At 40.0% G+C, this 19858-nt stretch overlaps 1 protein-coding gene across 3 annotated transcripts in view; it reads left to right on the top strand.

The window, feature by feature from the left end:
• LOC109925759 (protein adenylyltransferase SelO-like) overlaps positions 1 to 19858 on the top strand; it is a 146617-nt gene that overhangs the window by 77778 nt on the left and 48981 nt on the right. Inside the window, exon 19 of one of the 3 annotated variants that reach the window (XR_007264697.1) lies at positions 5230 to 5347. Coding sequence is in view for 2 of the 3 variants with exons in the window: in XM_048611675.1 (XP_048467632.1) it covers positions 70 to 192 (123 nt within the window). In the remaining variant the exon portion in view is untranslated. Of the gene's footprint in view, positions 1 to 69; positions 379 to 5229; positions 5348 to 19858 lie in introns of those variants that run through there. The other 2 variants (XM_048611675.1, XM_048611701.1) reach the window with 2 other exon arrangements.

Raw genomic sequence — 19858 nt, 5'->3', positions numbered from 1 at the left:
AATGAATTAAAAAGTTGAAATGCCACTACCAATTTGAAAAATCATTTCTTTGCTTGGCCTTAATGACAGGTTCGCCTTCTGCAGAAAATTTTACGTCATCCTTTTAGCAAGCAGACGGAGGCTGAGGAAGCAGGATATTCTTCCCGTCCTCCTTCATGGGCTAGAGAACTTCGTGTCAGCTGTTCCTCTTAACGATAAAAATAAATTGGAGGAGGACCAGAAATTGCTAATAGCCCAGCCTCTGGCTTTTAATCATTTGGCCAAGTAATTCCACATTCCTCGTGTGAACTGATATTGCAAAAGTTGAAAGTGTTGTTAAATAAAACTGATTGTCTTTGTAATGTATATTATAAATAAAATTGATTAAATTTTAAAATCTTGCCATTGGTATGTCATAAGGTATAAATTATAGGTGGTTCTGGTTATTACCAATTACCAGACTAATCTAAAATATCTGTGCTGACAGTTTTCATTGTAAGTTCTGAGTTGTTTTGCATGAGATCATTGTGGTGCCATCTGTCTCAATTGGACATGTGCAGAATTAGAATTAGCTTTATTGTCACGTACTCAAATGAGTAGAGTGAAAAGTTTACAAATTGCCACTTACAGCACATCATAGGTACAAGGGTACAGATTCTTAAGTGCAAATTCTTAGGGAAAAAAATTAGGGAAATAAAGAAATAAAAAGTCTAGCATTACAGATCATAATAATAAATTAGAAAATAAGGAAATAAAGAGTTCAGAATAATAGTCCTTCCAACCCAGCCCATGGCAATACCTCATCTGTAGTCTGTGCCAGGCCTTGACTGCAGACCGTGCTGCGATTCACCTCTGGAATTATTTTGAGGCCGGAATTCCATGCTGAGGCCACGCTGGGCCAAAAGACCGTCATACCAGGCCACCAAGAGATTGTCACACTGGGCTGGGAGACAGCCATGCACCGACAAGAGGCTGCCATGCCTAGCTAAGAGATCGCCACGTTGGGTCTGGGCTGAGGCCAGGAGTCCAAGTTCATATTGAGGCCGCGAGTTCAGTATATCGCTGAGAAGAAACAAGGGCAAAGAATACTAAAGAGGAAAAAATGAAAAGAAACAGATGGAGCAGATGAGCTCTGGCTAAGGATTCCCACTCCGCCGCCACCTTGGAGACTTAAAATAAGCCATCCATCCTCTGCTGTATTTAAGAACAGTAGCAGTACTGATTCAAAGAACCTATTGACGGATTTTGACAAATGCTACTTCTGTCTTTTATGAAGGTTTGTAATCCTGCTTTTCAAAAGAAATCTCTTGATGATGCCCGACCTATTAAGATGCTGTATGTATTTAAATCCTGCAACAACATGCCAGTTGCTGCTTCTCAGCAAGCAAATTTCAAATCAGAGAATGTTTTAAAAAATCATTCGCAAAACGTGGATGTTGCTGGCCAGGCCAGTATTTATAGCCCATTTTATTTACTGCCGAATTTGCCCAGAGTGCAGGTGAGTTTCAGCCACATTGCTGTGAGTCTGGAGTCACACATAGCTGAGATTGGGTAAGAATGGCAGATTTCCTCCCCTAAAGGGCATTAATGAACTAGATTGTTTTTTCTGACAATAGGTAACGAGTTGACAATCATCATCAGACTCTTAATCCCATATTTTTATTTAACGTTAGCTGAGTTTCTGGATTAATAGTCGAGCAATAATGCCATTGCCTTCTCATCTTAACCATTCTAGCGGCTTGTAATATATATTTTATTGAGGTTGACTTTGAAAACTTTAGCAGAGTCATCATTCATACATTTAATTCAATGGAAATTCAGCCCTGCCTCACTTCTGGAAGGAATTATGTTCGAGGAAGTTTTGGTGTCTAAAGGAGCAGGCAAGTGGACGATCCCAAGACAGCTAGTCAGCAGCAGCTACAGGAGTGGTGAGAGGAGGACCCATGACAGATAGTCAGTGTTACGTAGAGGAGTTGATGAGATGGGCACCCCAACATAGGCAGTCAGCATCACCAAGTTCGACTCTTAAGAGGAGCAGCTGAGTGCAAAATTTTGGGAGAAGTGCATTGCCAAGGTAAAGTAGAAGCTGATCTTTTGGAAGCACTGCTCCCTCTCCATTACGGATAAAAACCTGATCATCAGGTGTGAGGCATTCACTCAGTTGTCGTACGTGGTGCAGATCTAGACCATTCCCCGAAACTGCACTGCTGCAGTCACTCAAGCCATCTTTCACTTTGTCTGGAGGTCTAAGATGAACTGTGTCTGCAGGGACACCATATACAAAACTCTGGACAAGGGTGGAGAAAGGTACCTAATGCCACCCTCATCCCGATGGCCACCTTTGTAGGATGGTGTGGTACCTTTCTATTTCTATTCATTTGTAGGATGTGGGCGTCGCTGGCTGGCCAGCATTTTTTGCCCATTCCTAGTTACCCTTGAGAAGGTGGTGGTGACTGGTCTTCTTGAACTGCTGCAGTCCTCCTGCTGTGGGTTGACCCACAATGCTATGAGGGAGGGAATTCAAGGATTTTGACCCAGCGACAGTGAAGGAACGGTGATACATTTCCAAGTCAGGATGGTGTGTGACTTGGAGGGGAGCTTGGAGGTGGTGTGTTCTCATATGTCTGAGGGGTTGGAAGTGGTCGTGGGTTTGGAAGGTGCTGTCAGAAGATAGCAAAATTTTCTACAAATATATAAAACAAAAAAAGAGTAGCTAAGATAATCATTGGTCCTTCGGAGAACAAGAAGGAAGATTTAATAATGAGAAATGAGGAAATAGCCAAGGCATTGAACAGTTATTTTGTGTCAGTCTTCACAGTAGAAGAAACAAATAACATGCCAATAATTGACAAAGTCAGAAGTCACACAACACCAGGTTATAGTGCAACAGGTTTATTTGAAATCACAAACTTTCGAAGCGCTGCTCCTTCATCACTCACCTGATGAAGAAGCAGCAGTACGAAAGCTTGTAATTTCAAATCAACCTGTTGCACTATAACCTGGTGTTGTGTAACTTTTGACTTTGTCCACCCCGGTCCAACACCGGCAACTCCACATAGTAATTGATGACAAAAAGGCTATGGCAAGTGAGGAGTCATCATTATCACTAAAAAGGTAGTGTGGGCAAGCTAATGGGACTAAAGATAGCTAGGTCTCTTGGCCCTGATGGAATGCATCACAGTGATGGCAGGAGAAATAGCAAATACGCTCATGGTAATTTGCAATATTCGCTGGACTCTGGGGAAGATTGGAAAACAGCACTGTGACACCACTGTTTAAAAAAGGAGGTAGAAAAAAAGGCAGGTAACTTTAGGCCTGTTAGCTTAACTTATGTAGTGGGGAGAATACTTGAATCTATCATCTTGGAAGAAATAGCGAAACACCTGGATAGAAATTATCCCATTGGGCAGATGCAGCATGGCTTCATGAATGGCAGGTCATGTTTAATTAATTTACTGGAATTCTTTGAGAACATTACAAATGCAGTGGACAATGGGGAACCAGCAGATGTGGTGTATCTGGATTTCCTGAAGGCATTCAACAAGGTGTCGCACAAAATGCTGCTGCATAACATAATTTTGCATGGCATTATGGGTAATGTATTAGCATGGATAGAGAATTGTTTAACAAACAGAAAGCAACGATTGGGGAAAAATGGGTATTTTTCTGGTCGGTGACCAGTGGCTAGTGGTGTGCCTCAGGGATCAGTGTTGTGAACAGTAATTGTTTACAATTTACATTGATGATTTAGAGTTGGGGACGAAGTGTAGTGTGTCAAAGTTTGCAGATGACACTAAGATGAATGATAGATTAAAGTGTGCTGAGGACACTGGAAGTCTGCAGAGGGATATAGATAGGTTAAGTGAGTGGGCAACGGTCTGGCAGATAGAGTTTAATGTTGGTAAATGTGAGGTCATCCATTTTGGTAAGAATAACAGCAAAATGGATTATTATGTAAATGGTGAAAAATTGGTGCATGCTGCTGTGCAGAGGGACCTGGTTATCCTTGTGCATGAATCACAAAAAATTGGTTTCCAAGTGTAGCAGGTAATTACGAAGGAAAATGGAATATCGTCCTCATTGCTAGAGGGATGGAGTTTGAAAACAGGGAGGTTATGCTGCAGCAGTATAGGGTGTTAGTGAGGTTACACCTGCAGTACTCTGTATAGTTTTGGTCTCCTTACTTGAGAAAGGATGTACTGGCACTGGAGGGATGCAGAGGAGTTTCACTAGTTTGATTCCGGAGTTGAGAGGATTGTCGTTTTAGGAGAGGTTGAGTAGACTGGGACTATACTCATTGGAATTTAGAAGAATGAGGGGGTATCTTATAGTTGAGGAGGAACTTCTTTACCCAAAGGGTTGTGAATCTGTAGAGTTCCCTGCCCAGTAAAGCAGTTAAGGTTACCTTGTTGAATACTTTTAAGGCAAAGGTAGATAGATTTTTGAACAGTAAAGGAATTAAGGGTTATGGTGAGTGTAGATAAGTGAAGCTGAGTCCACGAGAAGAACAGCCATGATCTTATTGAATGGCAGAGCAGGCTCGAGGGGCCAGATGGCCTACTCCTGCTCCTATTTCTTATGTTGTTATGAGATCCTTCTTGTATGCCCAGTCTATGTGCAGCATCACACATTGCCCTCGAAGGGGGTGCCAGGGGGTTGTGTTGGGGCCTGGTGCTGCAGACTGTCACACATCTTTTGGAATGTGCCTTTGCAAAGAAAGTCTGGTAAAACATGCTGTGGTTTTTGTTGAGGTTCATCTCGAGCAGCTCTGCGATGCAGGTCTGTTCCTCAGGATGCATACCGAGACAAACATCGAGTGTGCCTGGAGGACCATCAACACGGGGAAGGATGCTCTTTGGTCTGCCCAAAACTTGTTGGTCTTCCAGAACAGGAGTTGACCTTGACTAAATGTTGCAGACTGGCACGTTCCAAGGTCTAGGACTAGATGCTGAGGGAGGCACTAAAGCTTGGGGCAGCTGCCTGGGGAAACACCACAGTCTGAGGTCTTTCTGCCAAAGTTAAATGGGGGTCTGTTCTGTTATTGGACTCACTCGGTTGCCTCAAAAAAATGTATATATATATTCTTGCAGAAGTAAGTGATGTCTTTGGTTTGTTTGTTGGATAGAGTCAAACTCCAGTGCTTATTTCCCCATATGCTTCTGTATAGAACCAAACTGCATTTGTGACTACGTATATATGTATAAAGACATTTTGTATGAATAAAATATATTTTTGAAATTGAAAAAACAGTGAGAAAAGGTCCCCTGTGGCAGGCAATCGAGAGACAAGAAGTAGATTCATTGGAGCTGATTGAAATTGGTTCTTGCTCCACTGCAGAAAAAGGCATTATCTATTTGGCAGATCTTGGGTAAGCGGTTAAGCTATTTTCTATTTTTTGATTTTTACGTAGTATAAAATTTGACGGTAAAATTAATAAAATATATCAAAGGCAATGAAAGTGAAAACGTATTTAAGTAATTAAAGCTCATTTAAGAATGGGCTTTGGGGTGATGTGACAAGACTGCAGCATGAGTGCTCTCCTGGATATAATTGTGATGTATGGCAAACACATCTACAGTAAGTGTTTGAAGTTCAAGCAACTTTGACTCAGAGTTTATGAGATGGAGACTAAACTGCAGACATGGAGTGAGTAAGTTGCCTGAAATCTTTGTACCAACAGGCAGTTATACCACTTTCAATAAACTGACGCAAACTAGCCATAGCTCCATAGTACAGAAAGCCATTCAGGTGGGCAAAGCAGCAAGTAATGTAATAGTAGTAGTAGGTAATAACATATTGAGGAGAATTAGTACCATTTTCTGCATAAAAGAGTCCAGATGGCTGTGTTGCCTGGCCAGTGCCAGGGTTCAGGAAATTTGCTCAGGACTGGAAAGGACCTTGCAGAGGCTATTGCAGGTACAAATGACACGGTCTAACTAGGAAAGAGGTTCTGCATTGAGAGCATATGAGATAAACAATAGATTAGAAAACTGAACTTCAAAAATAATCTCTGGATCATTACCTAAACCATGTGTAAATTGGTTTAAGACGTGAGGACAATGTATAGTACAGCACAGGAACATGCCTTTCACCTACCAAGACTGTGTCAGCACATGATGCCTTTCTAACCTAAAAAGCTTTTGCTTCTACTGTACCCATATCCCTCTATTCCATGTCTATTCATTTATCTATCAAGGCGCCTCTTAAACATTGTAATTGTATCCGCCTCCAACACCTTCTCTTGCAGCACATTCCAGGCACTCTGTGTAAAAAAAAACCTGCCTCTCACATCTCCTTTAAACTTACCTTCTTTTACCTTAAACCTATGTCCCCTAGTAGTTGAGATTTCTACCCTGGGAAAAAGACACCGACTGCCCATGCCTCTCATAATTCCGTGAACTTCTATCAGATCACCCCTCATCCTTCAATGTTCAAATGAAAACAAACCAAGTTTTTCCAATCTCTCCTCATAAATAATACCAACCAAATCAGGCAAAATCCTGGTAAACCATTTCTGTACCCTCATCAAAGCCTCCATATCCTTCTGATAGTGTTGCGACCAGAACTGTATGTAATATTCCAAATGCGGCTTAATTAAAATTCTATACAGCTGCAACATTGCTAATTTTTTATACTCTATGCCCAGACGATGGAGGAAAGCATACCATATGCCTTCTAGACCACCTTATTCACTTGTATTGCCACTTTCAGGAAACTGGACCTTTACACATAGATATATGTATGTTGATGCTATTAATGGTTCTGCTATTTACTGTATGCTTTCCATCCATTAGATCTCCCAAAATGCATCACCTCACATTTATCCAGATTAAACTCCATCTGCCATTTACCACCCAAACCCTAGCTTATCTACATCCTGCAATATTTTCTGGCAATCCTCCTCACTATCTGCAGCTACCCCAATCTTTGTGTCACATGCAAACTTACTAAGCAGGCTACCTACATTCTCCTTCAAATCATTTATCTATGTTACAACCAAAAGGGGTCCCAGTACTGATCCTTGCAGAACACAATTGGTTACAGATCTCCAATCTGAAAAACATCCTTGTATTGTATGTCTATTGTATGCTTCATTAACTGCTGTCTCAATCTGCCACCTTCAATTATTTTTGCACTCTTACTTCTAGGACCCTCTGTTCTGCATCTTCTTCAGACTGGACTGACCTGTATTTACCTGTCGGGCCTATCTTTACACCTCCTCTTGAAGAAGGGTATAATGTTTGAATTTTTCCAGTCTTCCTCCACCACCCTAATATCCTTTAGGGAAGGAAATCTGCCATCCTTACCTGGTCAGGCCTACATGTGACTTCAGACTCCAGCAATATGGTTGACTCTTAACTGCCCCCTGGCAATCAGGGATGGGCAATAATTGCTGGCCAAGCTAGTGACACCCATATCTCGTGAATGAATAAAAAAATTCCTATTACTTGTGTCAGAATTTTTGGGCACTTAAGTTTAAGTACAGATAGTCTATCGAATATCTCCTTATCAATTTTTAATCCCTGAAATGTCTGAAATACCTTCTCGTTTACAATGACGTGCAACATCTTCTGCTTTGGTAAAGATAGGTGTAAAGTATTCATTTAGTACCTCAGTCATGACTCCTGTCTGCATGTGATCCCTACTGATCACACTCCCCATTTTACCAGCCTTTCACTATTTGTATCCCTATAGAAAATGTTTGGATTTCCTTTTATGTTAGTTGCCACCCTCTTTGCTTCTTTGTATACGTCTTCAATTTTCATTCGAACCCTTTATATTCAGCCTACTTGTCAGTTGATGTGTCGTAAGCAGATTTTTTCTGCATCATTTTAATTCCTATAAATTCTGTTATCCAGATTTGTTTGCCCTTTTTCTTTCTTGAGAGTATACCTGACTTATCCAAACTCGCTTCTTTAAAGGCATCCCACTGTTCACTTACAGATTTACCTATTAGTCTTTGATTGGAATTTATCCAGGCTGGGTCCAGACCCGAAACGTCAGCTTTCCTGCTCCTCTGATGCTGCCTAGCCTGCTGTGTTCATCCAGCTCTACACCTTGTTATCTCGTATTCTCCAGCATCGGCAGTTCCTACTATCTCTGGATCCATGCTTACCTCTTTGAAGTTAGCTTTTCCCAAGTTAGTTATTATTACTCTGGATTGCTCCTTATCCTTTTCTATGATTAATGTAACCCTTTTTGATCCCCTAAATTTTCACTCAACATAGACTTTCTCCACTTGGTCCACCTCTTTCCCAAAACCCAGGTCCGGCAATATCTCCTTTCTTGTTGGAAACATTTTCCTAAACATACTTTAGGAGCTTTTTCCCAGCCTATGCTTTACACTACTACTTAATCAGTCTATATTTTTCATTATAACATCTCTATAAATCTCAATTTTCTATAATTGCCTTAACATCTTGACCATAGTTGGTGGCTGATGAATTACACCGAGCAACATTATCATGTTTTTTTTGTTCTTTAACTCAAGCTGAGAAGATTCTGTTCTGATCCCTCCAGGACGTCTTCTCCCTGCAGAACTGCAAAATTTTCCTTAATAAACGTTGCCTCTCCTCATCATTTAGTTTTTCTGTCTCTTTTCTGAACATCTTGTAAGAATTGTAAATTGTAAGAATATTTAATGTTCAGTTCTGCCTTTATTTTGAGCTAGGTTTCCTTTCTTGCCTCAACATCATATTTTCACATAGCTATCTGTCCCTGCAACTCTCAAATCATATTTATCACACTTGTATATTTATATACATGCATAGTACTCCTAATTTAGATTTTATTTTTTTTCCCCCTCTTACATTGAACCTACCTGATACATTACTATTTCCTATTCAAATGCTGTCTTCCCAATATTCTGTGCACCTTGGTATACCTCTGCAGTATTGTCTCCTGGTTTCCACGTCCCTACCAAGTTAGTTTAACCCTCCAATTATCATGTTAGCTACAACTACAAACTAGCTAAATTTGGATTACTTGGTCAGTCTTAAGAGCTGTGTCATCTTAATGAACCACTTTTCTTCAAGCTCAGAATACAAGCTCCTTTCTGAGACTGTGGCATTACAGTTCTTATGCACTTTCCTTACATTTTCCTTGAGTGCCAAAAGAGACAATCTGTCAAAAATATAGAACAGTAAAACTGCAAAAAAAATGATAATTTTACTCAGTAAAATTGAGTAAGAAAAAGGAAAAGCCATGATGGGTGTAGTGGGTTTCCTGTGCTGCAAACGTCTTCGGAAAAGCAGAATAAACAAAATATAAATGTTTTTTGGTGCATTTGGGACAAAATTAAACATAATAACCAAATGAGGTACTCTACCTGCATGATATTTTGAGAATTATCATTATCTTCCAGATTGGTAGGTTAATTTTAAGAAAAAGCCATGTTTTTCGTTCCTATTCTATTTTTATTGCTTTGTTAAAAAGTCATGTTACTCATTGAGAACCCCCACTCCCCACTTTAATCATTCTTCAAAACATTTCTGAATTATAGGGAATTTTCATGTGCTTGCTACTGCTTTCCAGTACATCTGTGTGGTTTAGAAGAGACCCATGTGACTCACCTGTTGTATTTCCATCCTTTGATGAAGCAACCGACATTGGACATTAATTTTTCTAACTAAATTGGTCAAGGGCTTACTCTGTGCAGAGTCATGTCTGGAAGCTTGAACCCTACCACTTGCTGCACAAATTATCAACATTATTAGAAGATATGTCATAGAATCAGTGTTACAGCATGGGTTACATGGGTTCAATCCCAGTTTCGGCCATAATATATATGGGCAACAAATTTTGCACTTGTCAGTGATGCCCACATCCTATGAATAAATAAAAAAAGGTTGTCAACTCACTTAACAGTTTCTAATTTGGAATTGGTGATGCACAGAAATATTACTCATATGTGATTGCTGCAACATGTCAATAATGCAATTTTACATGTGCTACTGTTGCTACACTGTGCTGTTATATATTTCTTTCTCCTTGTAAGTGTAATTGAAAATCTTAGAACATTGAGAATTCATGGCGTGTGTTTGTATGTTTTCCATTTTCAAGTGTTGCTTTAATCCCAGGCTGTCTAGACTTTCAATGAATTTTGTTAAACCTTCTGTAGAAAATTTAGAGGACACAGGAAATTTTGATTTTGTTCCAGACTTGTTCATTTTAGTCTCTGACACAACTGCAACTCACCAGTTTTTCAGGGTTAAGATTCTGTCTATTAAGATGTTGCAAAAAGAACATGTAAAACTTATATTTAAATACGGTTGGTCACTTGTGTACAAAATATTGTGATTCAAAACATTCCAATTTATTTTACACAACTCATCCAAAAACCAGCCAGTGTTTGAACAAGGAATATGTGTGTCTACTGCTTTTTAATTCTGGATGCGCTTCTTGAGGACATGGTATTCCTGGTTGAAGACCTCATGGTCTTACCTGGCGAAATTAAGCAATTGTGAATCATGCTTTCCTGACTTTTTCCAACAGTTTTTGGTGTTCTGTGGATGATAAAATGCTTTTGGAGTTTAACATTTGTAATATGCTTATTCGTCTCACTCCTTACCCTTCAGTTGCCTTTCTTTAAATTGACTGATGGGTGGTTTTCATGTTACTAATGCTTTAAACACAAATTGTTCATTGTTGCAGACTTTTTCAAGTTTCTCAGATATAATTATGAATTTCAATGTATGCAAGAATGCTTTTAAAGGACCAAATAACCCACTATTACCACCACCCACTGTAATAAAGATGTATAAGTAAATCTTTTAAGGGTCCCGACCCGAAACGTCAGTTTTCCTGCTCCTCTGATGCTGCCTGGCCTGCTGTGTTCCTCCAGCTCCACCCTGTGTTATCTCAGATTTCAGCATTGGCAGTTCTTACTATCTATAAGTAAATCTAGATTGTTTGAATAATGCAACTTGGGAGCAGCGAGTGTACATTGACCAGAAGAACATGGATGTCAATCTGAATTAAAATGACAATTATGTATAAAAAGCATGAATTATTTATATATTTTCCAAGTGTTACTTGCATATAAATTCTCCAAAAGTTTATTCAAAATTGATTAGGCCTTCTCAGTTACAAGCTGTGACTAGACATATCTCATTTATTTCAAGTAGTCAGTTTCTTTCTTGAATCTCTTTGAGGTGGAATATAATTCTGTAGAAATATATCTAAATTTGGGGAGACCACGCTATGGATGATTGGTCACCATTTAGATTTTGCTCCTAAAACTTTTTTTATCTTTAATTGTTTTGCAATAACACTGTAGCAAAATAATTAGAGCCAATTAAACTACCACCCGAAGGTTGCAGGAACAGCAACTCATATTCCGCTTGGGAACCCTGCAGCCCAATGGTATCAATGTGGATTTCACAAGTTTCAAAATCTCCCCTCCCCCTACCGCATCCCAAAACCAGTCCAGCTCGTCCCTGCCTCCCTAACCTGTTCTTCCTCCCACCTATCCCCTCCTCCCACCTCAAGCCGCACCTCCATCTCCTACCGACCAACCTCATCCCGCCCCCTTGACCTGTCCGTCCTCCCTGGACTGACCTATCCCCTTCCTAACTCCCTACCTACACTCACCTTTGCTGGCTCCATCCCCGCCTCTTCGACCTGTTTGTTTCCTCTCCACCTATCCTCTCCTCTATCCCTCTTCTATCCGCCTCCCACTCTCTCCCTATTTATTTCAAAACCCACTTCCCCTCCCCCTTTTCTGATGAAGGGTCTAGGCCCGAAACGTCAGCCTCTCTGCTCCTATGATGCTGCTTGGCCTGCTGTGTTCATCCAGCCCTGCACCTTGTTGTCTACTAATTGAATACTATGGTTTTCTAAATTGTAAATTCTGAGCACATGGTCTACTGCATGTTAGATTACCATGACCTTTGGAAACAGGAAACAGATGGAGTTAACTTATCTCTTGACACCAGCAGCAGTTACCCAAGACAAATATTGATGTAGGCAATTCCCCACTGCAGCTCTGTGAAATGTGGTAGCAACAGAAGTTAATATGGGCTCTTGGTTCCTTTTTTTCAGTTTTCAAAATTTTACTCTTCCTCCCTGAACATTTTATGTACTATCATAACTCAAATGTACAAGAAAGCAAATTGATACTGTATGTTGTAATCTCTTATATATAAATTTTCATAATGATGCATACGTCACAGTGTATAGTAGCCCAACTTTGCAAATCTGGCAAAAATGAAGCTGCACATGTCTGATGCATGAATATAACTAACATTTATGATATCAGTGCAAGACTGAAAAGAAATGCCAAAGGCACCAATGTTTGGGATGCTAATTCAATCCCTGTCTGTCAGTTTAAATGGATGGAAATTATCCAGGAGCGCTGTTCAAGTTAGAACTTGAAGTTGCCCTGCTGACCTGGCTAACATAATTCTAATGGGTTGCAAAAAGTTAACTACTGTGTAATAGATGCTATTTGATTATAGTGTGAAACAAGATTTATGTGGAAATAAAACAGACAATGTTGGCTGTACACAGGACAACTCAACAGCTGCAAAGAGAATAAAAAATGTAGGTATCCTTTCATTGAAACTGAAAGAGAACGCAACAAAAAAAAGAAAAAGAGGATTAAAACAGAAATTACTCTGCTGGTCAGGTAGCACCCTGGTGAGATAAATAAGTTTGCTGGCCCAGATATTCTAATGGCCAAATAATTGGAGCAGTGTAGCCTGGAGTTTCCTTTGGGACCATGCAAAATCATGGAAAATTAATTTTCTGATGGGCAATTCCCCTGTGTCTGGAACCGTTTGAAAAGTTCATTGTAAGGAGAATACAAAGGGTTTCAACTCCTTCAAGCTCAGTAGTTACCCAGGAAATGTTAGAGGATTAATGCATGCACTAATTCCTGGGTAGCTATTTGCTTGTGCTCCTGGATTACCATTAATGATTCTTCCCCCCAACCAGAAATCACCCCTTATTACCCTGTCCCATTGAAGCTAATAAAATTGATCCCAACTCCCCTCAAATTATGCAAACTGTGATCCAACACCATTCAACTTTGCCAGACCTGCTATCAACTCCTTCCATGACTGACCTGACAGCACCCCAGAAAAATTGCAAATGAGGAATCCTGAGACTGACATTGAGGAGAGATACAATGTGGCACATATAGAAACATAGAAGATAGGAGCAGGAGGAGGTCATTCGGCCCTTTGAGCCTGCTCCACCATTCTTCATGATCATGTCTGATCGTCCAACTCAATAGCCTAATCCTGCTTTCTCCCCATAACCTTTGATCCCATTCACCCCAAGTGCTATATCTAGCTGCCTCTTGAATGCATTCAATGTTTTGGCATCAACTGCTTCCTGTGGTAATGAATTCCACAGGCTCACCACTCTTTGAGTGAAGAAATGTTTCTTCATCTCCATCCTAAATGTTCTACCCTGAATCCTCAGACTGTGACCCCTGTCTCTGGACACACCCAACACTGGGAATATCCTCCCTGCATCTACCCTGTCTGAATTTAGAATTAGAATGTTAGAATTTTATAAGTCTCTATGAGATCCCCTCTCATTTGCCTGAACTCCAACGAAAACAATCCTAACCTCGTCAATCTCTCCTCATATGTAGGTCCTGCCATTCCTGGAATCAGCCTGGTAAACGTTCACTGCACTCCCTCAAGAGCAAGACCATCCTTCCTTGGAAAAGGACACCAAAACTGCACACAATATTCTAGGTGTGGCCTCACCAAGGCTCAGTATAAATGCAACAACACGTCCTTGTTCGTGTACTTGAAACCTCTCGCAATGAAGGCCAACATATCAATTGCCTTCTTTACCGCCAGCTGCACCTGCATGATTACCTTCAGCGACTGGTACACAACGATACCCAGGTTCCGCTGCACACTCCCCTCTCCCACTTTACAGCCAAAAGGCTTGATAAGCATCTTCTTTGAGCAGACAATAGGATACAGACAAATAAGATGCTGGACCACTCAAGCAATGCACTGAAATATGCCCAGAAATAGTGTTTTGTGTCGTTATGCTATGCTACATGCTGTACAATTGCACTCAACAAGGAATTGTTGTCTTGGGAGCAGATGAGATGGAGGACTGAGATGTACCATTGATAAGGAAAGGGAAGGTGTTGGGTTTGTTCATGAAATTGAGCCATTTACTCAGTCAATGGTGTTGCAGTAGTCAGCAAGACATAAACAGCGACACCAAATATGAGACAAGCAGCAAGGAGACCTAACACCATTCATCAATATGATGTCAAAGGTTGGCCAGACCAAACACCTTATGGGCTGGCCATGCAACCGTATTTTGAGCATTGACAACATTTCACAATCATGGATGACTTGCTGGTGTATGATGAAAGGCTGATTGTCACAGCTTCACTTTGGGAAGATATCCCATACACTGAAGAACTTGTTGATCACCAAATGCAGGACCAGAACTCTATCATCAGTGTCGTGACCTGGGATCTCCAAAGAGACTATGAAACTTGTGCTATTCATAGGCAGAGCAATGAGAGCCACTGATGTCTATCACTTTCTCCACCAAAAGCATGGGAGAATGTGGGCACAACCCTGTTTATTTCCATCAACTATTTTTCATAATGGATAGACATGAAGATGTCATGTACAACCAGAATGGGTTATCAGGGTTTCTTAGGAAGTATTTGCAATGATGGTATCCCTGCTGTGGAGTTTTGGAGAATGACCGCAGTGTGTTAATGAGTGCTTCAGCCAATTTGCAGCCAGTTCTGGATTTGAGTGTATCACAAGCTCACCAAGATAACCACAGACAGACAGGGTAGCCAAGTGTAGGGTCCAGACAATCAACTCACTTCTGAAGAAAAACACTAACTTCTATATGGCATTGCCAAATTACTGATCTGCTCCATTCCAGTTTCGTCATCCACTATCAGATTGGCTGATTGGCAGAAAGCTGAATACTCAGCAGCCATCCTACCAAAGAAGTTAACTCCATATTTCCATCCATGGAACAGTTAAGATATAAGTTAGAAGGGGGAATCCAAAACTAGAGGACATAGATTTAAGATGAAAGGGGAATGATGTAAAAAGGATCTGAAGGGTAACTTTTCATGCAGAGGGTGGTGCATGTATGGAATGAGTTGCCAGAGGAAGTGGGGGAGGCGTGTACAATTACAACATTTAAAAGGCATCTGGACAGGTATATGAATAGGAAGGGTTTAGAGGGATATGAGCCAACTGCTGGCAAATGGGACGAGGTCAGTTTGGGATGTCAAGTTGGCATGGATGAGTTAGACTGAAGGATCTATTTCCGTGTTGTATGACCCTATGATTCTATGTATGCAGCAGGCCACATACAGTAATGAGCATCTGCAAGAGAAATGGTTAACACATTAGTGCCAAAAGCAAACAAATGTGGATACAAGACCTTAGCAGGCAAGGTACAGTCATTCAAGGAGTTGCAGAGCAGTAGCAATTCTATATTCTTGCTGTAGCAAAAGGAGTGGAATGTAGGACCTGCAGGAATCTCATTCCATTGCATATCAGTCATTCACCACTGCTTCACTGGGATGAATCCAATATGAGGAATGTCGTAATGAAAGGTACTTTCAAAATTCACTGTCAGAAACAGAGTCAAAGTCAACAGTATTTCAAGACCAAAGAGAATGCATTCTGGGAGAAGATTGAAACCTTCAGACTGCCTGAGATTGTGAAATCAGAGATTTGTGTGGAGATAAGGGTAGTGGTAAATGTATTTACGTAACTTGCAAAATTAATGAAGGAAACAAAAGCTTGATGAAAATGTACAGAGATGTAAGGCTCTGAAATGGTTAATACTGAGAAGTGCCTTAGTATCATGCGCTATGATGATGTCATACAGACAGGGTGGGAGAATTACTGAAGATCCAGAAGGACTAAAGACCTGCCATCGAAGTCGTCATCTTAGACATTATTACAAAGGATATCATATGAGTGTAGTTTGCACTTGTTTGCTAACGTGAAATAAAGTACATTAAGTTTTTAAGACATGAAGCTTTTCTCATTAGACTAGCAAACTATTTTCCTCTACCCCATCAGACCACGCAAGCCCTGTAAGATCTCTTTTCTAACAGTGGATGGGGGCAGCAAACCTGACCCGTGAAAAGCAACAGTCCAGATAACCTCATACAACATAATGGCCTGTGGTGAGAATTGCTCATACAAAATGTTATTGAGAGGAATACATGGGATTGATCCATTATTCTATTAAAACATCAAATACTTCAGGAGTGCAGTTTTTAAAAAAAATTTGTCATATGGAGGCAACGCTAGCAAGACCATATCAATTGCCTATTCTTAGATGCACTGAAGTCATCTTGAGGCATAATAACTTAGTTTTGTAATGTTTCACTTGATAGATTATTTGAAAACATATTAACTGTGACATGTCACTTGAATGCTGTGTAAGCTAGACCAGGTAGGAGTAGCAGGTATGCTGGTGAAATGTTTGAACTCTTAATCAAGTTTCCATGGCTAAATTTTTATCGGCTGAGTTAGCTGAAATTTCTGGAAGTAATATTCTGTTTTTTGTGCCATCTTGTGTAGAGGCAAGAGAGAATGGCAAAGAGCTGTTCCTTTGAGGACTATGTTAGTTTTCCACAAGGGTTATGGTAGAACACGAGGAGAATGTTTCTGGAAAGTCATGGCCCAGATTAATTAAATGTCTTCCTTTCCAAGTGGGTGGGGAATGCACTATCTGTGACCTTGGATGTAGATATGTGAGTGAGAGTAAAATCAATTAGGATTCCTAACTCTGATTGCTAGTCAGACAGTGTCTGCATGAAATCACTGAGTGTGGCTATCAAAAATTGGCCAATGCAGGTTCCTCATTGATGTTTTCTTCCAGTTGAGTAACCTAGCAATATTTCTGTCCAAGTTTGCCTAGGAATATTGGACAATTTACATTTGATTTAATTTACATTTAGTAGAGGAAATGGAGCTTTTTAAAAAAAAGACCATTCATTTCATTCATACCTGAATGTTATTCCAAAGGCTGTATAGACAAGTTAATTGATCCACAGTTCCTATTAAAAGCACAAAATAAACAACTGTGTGAGCATTGTCAGGTACATTAAAACATATAACTGAAACCTGAATTATCAAGATAAATGTCAGTGCAGGAAGTATAGACATGCTGTTAGACTTTTGTGAAACAGGAAAGAAACGCCTTCTCTGTGGTTTTTTAAGGGTTTTCTGAAATGGTAAAAGAAAAACATGTTTTTTCCACAAATCAACAAAGATTTAGCTGTCAAAGAAGCAGTTAGCAAATATTTATATGGTAGAAAGAGCCTTGATCATTTTGTTTTCCTGTTTTAAAGCATTACATTCAGTCCATCTTATGTAAATACGAGGTCAGCATTTTAGACATAGCCATTTTGTTAATTAGAGTGGGCAATACATTATAGTTTAAGCATTAGTTCACTGAATGGTATGAGTTTGAAGTGTTGCAAATCATATGGGGCTGTAGTTCTATCCCTCATTTGTGCTCAATTAGCTAATCGGAGTTGAATATTACTAATAGGTAACATTTAGCCTCACTGCCTAAGGCATTGAAAAGAAAAGAATGATTTCAAACTCAGATTCCAAGTTCAATTTTGACTGACGTTATCCAGAATAAAGATTGGAAAATAGATATTTTTATAGAGTGTGTTAGAGTGTGTGTTTCTCCACATTAAACCATTGTTGAAGCAGAGGTTGTAAATAATTTTAAAGGGAAATTAGGCAGTCACTTATAAAATATGAATAAGGGTGCAAATGGAAGTGTGAAATTAGACCAAAAGCAAAATTTTATAGAGACCTGACTGATGTGGGCTATGGCAGGATTTGTGGCAGAATTGGTGAAGCAGTCTTAATGTTGGAGTTCTGAGCTTTTGCAGGTGGCAAGGCAAGTTTCTAGTGAGTTACCAATTAAATGGGATTGTAGCTTGCTAAATGCCACAGCCAACCCCATTGATATTCAGCTTATCATATTCAGTTTATCAAATGTGCTGAACAAAGCTAGATGTGAAGAAATATTGACAAATTTAAGGGATAGGTGAATGGAGATGCAAGGCAGACATTTAAGTGGATAGCATTTCTAAATATAAAAATAAACAAAGAACTGGAGATGTTAGAAATCAGAAACAAAAATTGCTGAAAAAACGCAGCAGGTCTAGCAGCATCTGTGAAGAGAAGTCAGAGTTACATAGGCCCAGTGTTCTGTTTGGACACTAAGGAAGGGTCTCTGGACCTGAAACGTTAACTCTGCTTTTCTAAAAATCCTATTTCTTCCTTAATAATGCAGTCTAGCATTTTCCCAATGACTAATTTTAGGCTAACTGGCCTATAGTTTCCTGCTTTCTTCTCCCTCCTTTTTCGAACCGGGGCATTTCATTAGTGATTTCTCAATCCACTGGATTCTTCCTGAAATCTTGAATATTTCAGGCAGTGCCTTGACTATTTCTGCAGCCATTTCCTTTTAAACTGTTGAATGCAGGCCATTGGGTTCTAGCAACCTGTCTTCCTTCAGTTCTAATAGTTTGACAAGTATTTTGTCCCTTGTAATGGAGACTGTTACAAGAGCTTTCCTTCCATTAGCCTCTTGCTCATTGATTATCTTTGGGATGTTTATGTTGTCTTCAACCATGAAGACCAATGCAAAATATTGGTTAAATTATTTGATATTTTCCCGTTTCCAGTCAATTCCCCAGTCATGTCTTCCGCAGATACCATTCTCACCTTCATTACTGTCGTGCTTTCTAAATGTTTTTGTGTTGCCTTTGAGAGGGTTTAAGGACAGAATTGACTTTGCTAGAGATAAGGAAGAAAAAAGATGTAATTACAATACTTAGTGTTTATAAGCCACAAACTGGTAGGAGGATTTGGAGAAGCACATTAGCAAGTAAATTAAAATGGCGGACTTTAATTATCCAAACATAGACTGGAATAATAATAGTGGAAAGTGCAGAGAAGTGCAAGAATTCCTACACTGCATTCAGGAGAATTTTCTGGAGCAATATGTTTCCAGTTGATTGAGAAAGGAAGCACTGCTGGACCTGATTCTTGGAACTGAGGTGCACCAATTGAGCAAGTGACAATGGGGAAACCTTTGGGGGATAGTGATTGTTGTATCATAAGATTTAAGTAGAATGTGGAAAAGGATAATGAATAATCCAAAGTAAAAGTAATTAACTGGGAAAAACCATCTTTGATGGGATAAGAATGGATCTGGGTTGGATAAATTGGAATCAATGTTTAATGTAGGGATTGCTTGGGCACTGTCAAGGTATATTCTCTTGAAAGGGAGCATTTGTACAAACAAATCCCAGTATAAGGTATATAAGCAATGTTAGAGCTGATGGAATAAAAGGAACAGTAGCAACATGGATTTTAAAAAATTATAGTGTGGAGCTGGAGGAACACAGCAGGTCAGGCAGCATCAGAGGAGCAGCAGAGTCGTCGTTTCAGGTTCGGTCCCTTCATCAGGATCCAAAACGTTGACTCTCCTGCTCCTCTGATGCTGCCTGATCTGCTGTGTTCCTCCAGTTCCACACTGTATTGACTCTGATTCCAGCATCTGCAGTTCTTGCTATCTCTGAATAAAAAATTGGCTGATTGATAGGAGACAGAGAATATCAATGGGTGTTTCTTGAACTGAGGTAAGGTTTGCAGTAGAGATCCCCTGAGGTCAGGTCAATTTCCTGATACATATTAATGATCGAGACAAAAAATCCAAAAGAACTGCGGATGCTGTAAATCAGGAACAAAAACAAAGTTGCTGGAAAAGCTCAGCAGGTCTGGCAGCATCTGTGAAGGCAAAAGCAGAGTTAACGTTTCAGGTCTGGTGACCCTTCCTCAGAACCCTTCCTGAGTTCTGAGGAAGGGTCACC

The sequence above is a fragment of the Rhincodon typus genome, chromosome 2, assembly GCF_021869965.1.
Source record: "Rhincodon typus isolate 14 chromosome 2, sRhiTyp1.1, whole genome shotgun sequence".
NCBI classification, from domain to species: domain Eukaryota; kingdom Metazoa; phylum Chordata; class Chondrichthyes; order Orectolobiformes; family Rhincodontidae; genus Rhincodon; species Rhincodon typus.
This window is presented reverse-complemented; position numbering and strand designations above follow the sequence as displayed.